This window comes from Oratosquilla oratoria, chromosome 6 (assembly GCF_046742065.1).
Source record: "Oratosquilla oratoria isolate Oo_2021 chromosome 6, ASM4674206v1, whole genome shotgun sequence".
NCBI classification, from domain to species: Eukaryota; Metazoa; Arthropoda; class Malacostraca; order Stomatopoda; family Squillidae; genus Oratosquilla; species Oratosquilla oratoria.
In genome coordinates this window covers 8,971,510-8,979,009 of record NC_134782.1, presented here as the reverse complement: position 1 = coordinate 8,979,009, position 7,500 = coordinate 8,971,510, and the positions used below count along the sequence as shown (strand labels likewise).

General features: G+C 52.0%; 1 protein-coding gene across 1 annotated transcript in view; it reads right to left on the bottom strand.

Moving 5' to 3' along the window:
* Myo10A (unconventional myosin 10A) overlaps nt 1-7,500 on the bottom strand; it is a 269,946-nt gene that overhangs the window by 60,517 nt on the left and 201,929 nt on the right. Inside the window, exons 34-38 of the mRNA XM_076185907.1 lie at nt 4,975-5,304; nt 4,780-4,783; nt 2,685-2,845; nt 1,205-1,369; nt 72-625 (exon numbers count right to left, since the gene is read on the bottom strand). Coding sequence (XP_076042022.1) covers nt 72-625; nt 1,205-1,369; nt 2,685-2,845; nt 4,780-4,783; nt 4,975-5,304 — 1,214 coding nt within the window. The remainder of the gene's footprint in view (nt 1-71; nt 626-1,204; nt 1,370-2,684; nt 2,846-4,779; nt 4,784-4,974; nt 5,305-7,500) is intronic.

Genomic DNA, 7,500 nt, shown 5'->3' with positions numbered 1-7,500 from the left:
TATATATATATATATATATATATATATATATATATATATACACATATATCACTGAAAAAGTGAGGCCTTACCTGCTGGAGTGGGAAGAGGTGAGGGCCTCCAGCTTCTCTCTCATTTCACGGGAGATCTTGATCTTGCCGATGCCCGTCGGCGTCTTGTCGCTGCTGTCGTCAGGCAGAGGATTGTCCCACGAGTCCCGCCTCGGCCTGCTACTACCACCCGTCGGCGACTGCTTCGGGTAGTCTTTCGTCGGGTAGTCATTTGTCGGGTAATCCTTTGTCGGATAATCATCTGTCGGGTAGTCTTTTGTCGGGTAGTCTTTTGTCGGGTAATCCCTTATGGGGAAGTCCTTGAGGGAGTAGTCGGCAGGCGGCGATTCGACCCTCCTGGGCGAAGAGGAGGCCATGGCGACGTCGTGGTGGTGATGGTGGTGGTGGTGGTGGTGGCCGTTGGTCTGCCTCTGGTCGATGGCCTCCTGCGGTGACGACTGCTGGTTGTACCGGTAGTCGAGTGTCTCCCGGTCCTGCCTCCTCGGGCTGCTTTCGGCGCTGCTGGCTCCGGCCACCTCGAACTCCTCCCACTCGATCCCGCCGGCGCTTTCGTCCCGACTGTTCCTCTGTGATTCCTGGTGGGGGTGACGGGGGAGGATGAGGATCATATTAACGACTGCTGCCTCGAGTTTCACTGGAAACCGACCCCGCATCACACCAGAGATCTCTCAAAGGAGGAATGTCGGCGCCATTTCTGTGTCACCAAAGAGGCGAACAATCCCCAGTTGTCAGCTCTCGTTAACATAAGAAAGAGGAAAGATAGTAGAAACAGATATTGGGTCAAGCCTGGAGGCCGAATGCCAGCCTTTACACACTGCATTTCTATATAGATGCAGGTTTTCATTATATCGAACCCACATATTATATATGTTGTATGTGCATGTGCATGTGCATGTGCATGTGCATGTGCGTGTGTGTGTGTGTGTGTGTGTGTGTGTGTGTGTGTGTGTGTGTGTGTGTGTGTGTGTGTGTGTGTCTAAACGGATTTGATTTCATATCTGAGTACACTTAGTAATCCTCCAGCTTGGGAGGTTCAGAGGTCCCTCTAAGCTACTTTATTCGACTGAGGAACCCCCTTTCCCCAGGAATCCCTAATCCCGCCGACGACCCCCCCACCTCCTGTCTGTGGCGAAAGCTTGACTGGGGCGACTCACCTTGCCGTCTGTCTTCGAGGCCTTCCTGTTGTGTTGTCGAATCTTGAACTGGAAGAAGGAGTCGTTGGGGTCTTCCTGGCCTCGCGGCGGGGGCCACCGCCACTTGCCGATGCGCACCGTCTTGGCGCGCTGGTAAGGGTCCACGTAGCCCCCGGCAGCCAGCTCCTGCAACGAACAGCTCGTTACCGTGGCGACGACGGCTGGGCCGAGTCGAGGGAAGTCTTCCGGGCACCGAGTGCCGGCCTCCCTCGCTCCTCCAGGAGAGGATGAAGGGGGTGTTGGTGGGCTTTGAGAATGGATGAGCGACGGGAGGGGGAGATGATTCCCTCCGACACTCGCATCGTAGGAAGAACCACCACCTTATGCAGGGAGAGACCCGTTGTTGGTCCCCAAGAGAGGACAAGCGTGGTGTACAAGACAGTGGAGAAGAACGGGAAAGAAGAGGAGGGAGAAGGTGACAGGGGAGAAAAGAGGAGAGAAGAAGGAAGAAGAGGGAGGGAAGGTGAAGGGTGATCGGCAAAGTGGTAGACAGAGGAGGAAGACTAAGAAGAGAAATATGGAAAGAAGGGACGAGGAAAAGATCTTCACGGTGACGAGAAAGGAAATGGTACGATTATCACGCAACAAGAAAAGAAAGGAGAGGGAGAGGGGGGAGAGGGAGAGGGGGGAGAGGAAGGGGGTTTGAGAGGAGAGGAGGAGGAGGGATAGGGGGAGAGGGAGGGGGGAGAGAGAAGGGAGTAGGAGAAGGGGAAGGGGAAGTAGGAAGTGGAGGGGGAAGGGAAGTGGGAAGGGGAGGGGGAAGAGGGGAGAGGGGGAAGAGGGGAGAGGGGGAAGAGGGGAGAGGGGAAAAGGGGAGGGGGAAAGGGAGGAGGAGGGGTAGGGGGGCACCGCCAAAGCTGGCGTTGGTTTGTCGAGCAAGGACACGTGGCCCCAGGGAAAGAAAGTCGAGTATTAAGAAAGAGAAGGAAAGAAGGGAAAGAAAAAGGGAAGAGGAGATACTCGAGGAAGAAAATGACTACCAGAGGAAAGATACCAAACAGTTCTAGAAGAAATGATTCAAACGATGACTCCGTTCTGGCTTAAGACTAATATATCTATACATATTTACAATATTTCAATGCAGACAGCATACGCCTATAAGGACTTGCTGACTGAGACAATTGGTCCCGCCCCCCATACGCGCCTTCTGCCACGGAGGCGCCCTCTCTACTGGACAACAAAGCCGCCCTCGAGAGCTCTGTTGTTGTCAGCCGGGCGTGCGGGCGGGATGAGAGGCAGCAAGCAGAGAGGAGCCCCACCGTGAGAAGGGGTTTGATACGAGGCGGGGTCGGGGGTTGGGGGCTAATGACCACCCACCCACCCCCGCACCCCACCACGTCACGGTGCCACAGATATGCCTAGGTCACAGCGGCAGCTCTTGGGGTAGTGGACTTGGGGTGGGTGGGGCGGCGCCTGGAGTCATTTGACGACAAATACATACCTCAGGGTTAAGGTGGAGTGGCATCGGGGGCGGCGGGGGCACGACGCCCTCAGGCCAGGCGCCGGGGGGCATGTGGAAGGGCGACATCGGGGAGGACATGGTGGCGGACATGGGGGGCGGGGGGGATGGGGGGGAGGACATGTCCATGCGATTGTTGGCATCTGGGGGGTGGGGAAGGGGAGGGGAGGGGTGAGGTAGGAAGAGGGGAAGTGGTAAGGTAAGGGAAGGGGTAAGGTAAGGGAAGAGGGAACAGTAGGGGAGAGAATGGGGAATGGGGAAGGAGAGAAGGGGAGGAATGGAGAAGGGGAGAGAGGAGGGGGAAGGGGAGAGAGGAGGGGGAAGGGGAGAGAGGAGGGTGAAGGGGAGAGAGGAGGGAGGAATGAGGAAGGTGGGGAAGGGGAGGAATGAGGAGGAAGAGGATGGGGAGGAATGAGGGGAAAAAGGAAGGGGAGGAATGAGGAGAAGATAAGGAGGGAGAGGGAGGAGGGGGAGGGGAGAGAGGAGGAAGAGAGGAGGAAAAGGAAGGGGGAGGAGGGAAGGAGAGAGGAGGGGAGGAGGGGTGGAGGGAGGGGGAGGAGAGGGCGGAGGAGAAGGAGAGGAAGAGGAGAAGGAGAGGAGGGGAAGGAGAGGAGGGGAAGGAGAGGAGGAAGAGGAGGGGAAGAAGAAAAATGAGGAGGATAAGAAGGAAGTGAAGAAAAGGAAGGAGAGGAGAAGGAAAAGGAGGAGAGGAGGAAAAGGAGAACGAGAGGAGATGAGGAAGGGAGAGGAAGGAGGAGGAGAGGGGGAAGAGGGGAGAAGAGGGAGGAGGAGAAGAAGAAGGGGAGAAGGGGGGAAGAAGAAAAAGAAGAAGGATGAAGGGGAAGAAGGGGAGAAGGGGAAGAAAAGTTAAGGGGGAAGAAGGGGAGGAAGAGGAAGAATTGAAGGGGGAAGAAGGGGAGAAGGGGGAAGAAGGGGAGAAGGGGGAAGAAGGGGAGAAGACGGTGGAGGAGGAGTAAGAGTATTGGTGGTGGTGGTGGTGGTGGTGGTGGTGGTGGTGGTGGTGGTGGTGGTGGTGGTGGTGGTGGTGGTGGTGGTGGTGGTGGTGGTGGTGGTGGTGGTGGTGGTGGTTGTGGTGGTGGTGGTGGTGGTGGTGGTGGTGGTAGTGGTGGTGGTAGTGGTGGTGGTAGTGGTGGTAGTGGTGGTGGTGGTGGTGGTGGTGGTGGTGGTAGTGGTGGTAGTAGTGGTGGTAGTGGTGGTGGTAGTGGTGGTGGTAGTGGTAGTGGTAGTGGTAGTGGTAGTGGTAGTGGTAGTGGTAGTGGTAGTGGTAGTGGTAGTGGTGGTAGTGGTGGTAGTGGTGGTGGTGGTAGTGGTGGTGGTAGTGGTGGCAGTGGTGGTGGTAGTGGTGGTGGTGGTGGTAGTGGTGGTAGTGGTAGTGGTGGTAGTGGTAGTGGTGGTAGTAGTGGTGGTGGTAGTGGTGGTAGTGATGGTGGTGGTAGTGGTAGTGGTAGTGGTAGTGGTAATAGTAGTGGTAGTGGTGTAGGAGGAGCAGTAGGAGTAGGAGGAGGAGGAGGAGAAGGAGGAGGAGGAGGAGGAGGAGGAAGAGTAAGAGGAAGAATATGAGGAGGAGGAGGAGGAGGAGGAAGAGGAGGAAGAGGAGGAAGAGGAGGAAGAGGAGAAGGAGCAGAAGGAAGAGGAGAAGGAGCAGGAGGAAGAGGAAAAGGAGCAGGAGGAAGAGGAAAAGGAGCAGGAGGAAGAAGAGGAGGAGGAAGAGGAGGAAGAGGAGGAGGAGGAGGAGGAGGAGGAGGAAGAGGAGGAGGAGGAGGAGGAGGAGGAAGAGGAGGAGGAGAAGGAGCAGGAGGAGGAAGAGGAGGAGGAGGAGTAGTAAGAGAAAGGGAGGAGGAGGAATAAGAGAAGACAAAAAGACTAAGGAGTAAAGGAAAACAAAGGTAGAGGATAGAAAGGACCTGGAGGGGGAAAGGGGGGATAGGGCTAGGGTGGGGGGGTGGGGGTGGGGATCGTAAAAGGGAGTGTACGGGAACGAGGGACGGTTGAGGGGGCATGGGTAGTATTGTGCATCACAGCTTCTAAGGGTGCAAAGCCCTGATCTAGTACCCACTATGCTAGAGAAAGTGAGTGCACGTCGGTACTATTCTAGAGTGAATATATGTGACAATTGTAGTAAACTATTCTAGATTTCCCCCCGCTGCTACAACCCCGGCACGTGCAGGACGCATCTCTATTTCCATGAGTGCGCCAAGCTCAGGAACAACTACAGAATCTAGACCTCCGTGGACGAAGACCTGCTCCTCACCTTGGCTTCGTCTGAAGCGTTGGGGAATTTCTTTGGCGGGTACTCCTGGGTTGGCGACGAGAACGCTACGGCCTGGGAAAACGTCGGGGGCGACTGTAGGCTCCCAGGAGGTAGAAGAGGCGGTGGGGGAGACTTGGCCGAACTGCCACGTACTCGAACTCCACCAGAAACCCCTTCGGCCCCGCCTCCTACTGCCACCCCTCCTCCTCCTCCTGCGGAAGCCATAGCTACTCCTCCTTGAATGGAGGAGGAGAAGGAGGTGTTGAAGACATTGGCGCCGGCCTTCTCCGTACTCCACAGCTCGTAATCTTCGGGCTCTTGGAAGGACACCTGGTGGACGGGAGATAAGGTCAGAAGGTCTTTGTGGTGGTGGGATGGCGGGGTAAGACGTTATATCATCCATCAGTCACTGTGTTCAAAAGGCGTTGAATCTTTATTTGTTTCACCTCTCTCTTTCTGAATTTAGTTATTAGACCGATGTTTAAGTCGGCTACTATGGCACTGTTGTAGCTGTGGGCAAAGTTGGTTAATCATAGCATTATGTTTCCTCTGTATAGCATACTACACACTAAGTTATGGCTGACTCTGTACAGTTAACAAAACACGTACAATGTTGCATTTGCACAGTCCTCTAAGGTCAAGGAAATTCAAACATTCCTACAGGTCACTAAATGTTCCTAAGGGTACTTCAACGAGTTTACACCTCAAGATAACGTTTACTCTACAACGTGCTCTTTGAATACGCTACTAATTGTTCTACAAAGTGCTGGCCGTCGTCTTTGTACAATCTGTGACCAAATATTCTACTCAGTAAATCTGGTATTTAGAGATTGTGCAATCCGATTGCATAGTCTCTTCTACCTAATCCTACAAAATTGACTACTCTGTGCTCATTACTGTACATTTAGCAGGGTGTACTATGTACATGTTTCATCAATGAAGCGTCTCCTCCAGTTCCACGCGAGGCTTGTTTTGGTGTTGTCTGGGACATCTGATGGGGAGGGGTAGAGTAGAGCGCAACGAATGGACTTCAAATGAGCTACCCATCCATACATGTACGCTGCACTTGGGGTACTTTACTCCTAAATCGTCCAAACAACAAAACGTGCATCGCGTGGACATGAGGAAGACTATGCCATTGACAACAGTGAACCTGACACACGCTTCCAGACTACTTGGTGGTTTCTGGCAAAACACACAACCCTGATAATCTTAAATCAGCATGACGAATTTTCGGTTCCAAAATTGCACACCTTACAGCCCAGATGTTACCAGATACCTCCAGGCAGTCACAAGCAGTGCAACAGTTTCACATGTGGGTACCAGAATGGAAAAAAATTAAGTCCGTATCTCAAGGATATTGTAAACACTTAACATTACCAGTGTCTGTACAGCTGTTGCACGGACACGGATAGATTCTTGACCGGCGTTACTTCGAAGCTGTCGTCTTGAAAAGGAAAATGTTATTTCCATGCACACTTGTAAGGTAAATTCTAATATGAATATTAGCTGACAACAACAATCCCGCGAACTGGCTCTCGGTCATTGGACTGAGCTGGGATCGATCTCGATCAAGGCATCAATGACTTCCGTGGCTGTTGTCACCGGTCTTCCTGATACTGCTGCAGTGTTTCTGCCCTTGTGGGAGAGACCCTGAGGCTAAGAACCTAATATTTTTCTTTCTATGTCTCCCATTTTTTTTTTTTTTTTTTTTTTTTTTTTTTTGTAACCGTCAGATTTGCATCTTTGAGGTGCGTATTTCCACCCTCTAAGGCTCTCTAGAATCACGACTTCCTCCTTCAAGATTCCGCCTTTCAATGTTTATTCCTCTAACTCTCGATCTCTAAAGGTTCACCCTTGTGGCAGTGGTTCCTGGCCGTGAATTCGTGCCACGGTTTCTTACAAAGGTCAAGTCGTCATGGAATTAGGGCAGGAGTGTTGTTAACATTTTGATGACGCGCGATACACTTCTGAAACTAACGGCGACACTTTAGTCACACACTCGTATCGTAACTATATCACGACAGGATTCAAAATGGGGCAACTAGTTTTGAAATATTTGAGATAATGTAAACAGATGATATGAGAGAATACCGAAGTTGGGGACAATTATTAGTTATCATATGCTTGGATTTTCTTCTGATAATAGCGCCACTGAATGAATGGATTGCGAGGGTCACAAAAATGATGGGATGAACAAGTAAAAAAGGAGTCAATATTCAAACGTCGAAAAGGTGATAGTTGCTACATCAACCTCAAACTATGAAATCTTTAATAAAATCCATCTGAATATAAGATGTGTGAATAGTTTAAAACTTGCGTAGGCGACTAGTAGGAATAATCCTCAGAATACTCGCGCTGATCAACCAGTTTTTCATTAGTACAGAATGAGGCAAAACGCCGCGCTAGATATTGACGCGGCTAGTCATGGCGTCTTTATATAAGCCGTTGTAGTGCGGTCCAAATACCTAAAAGGGAGTCTAATTATTCTAACAAGCCTTTGTGGTCCCTGGGGGAAATCTCTTG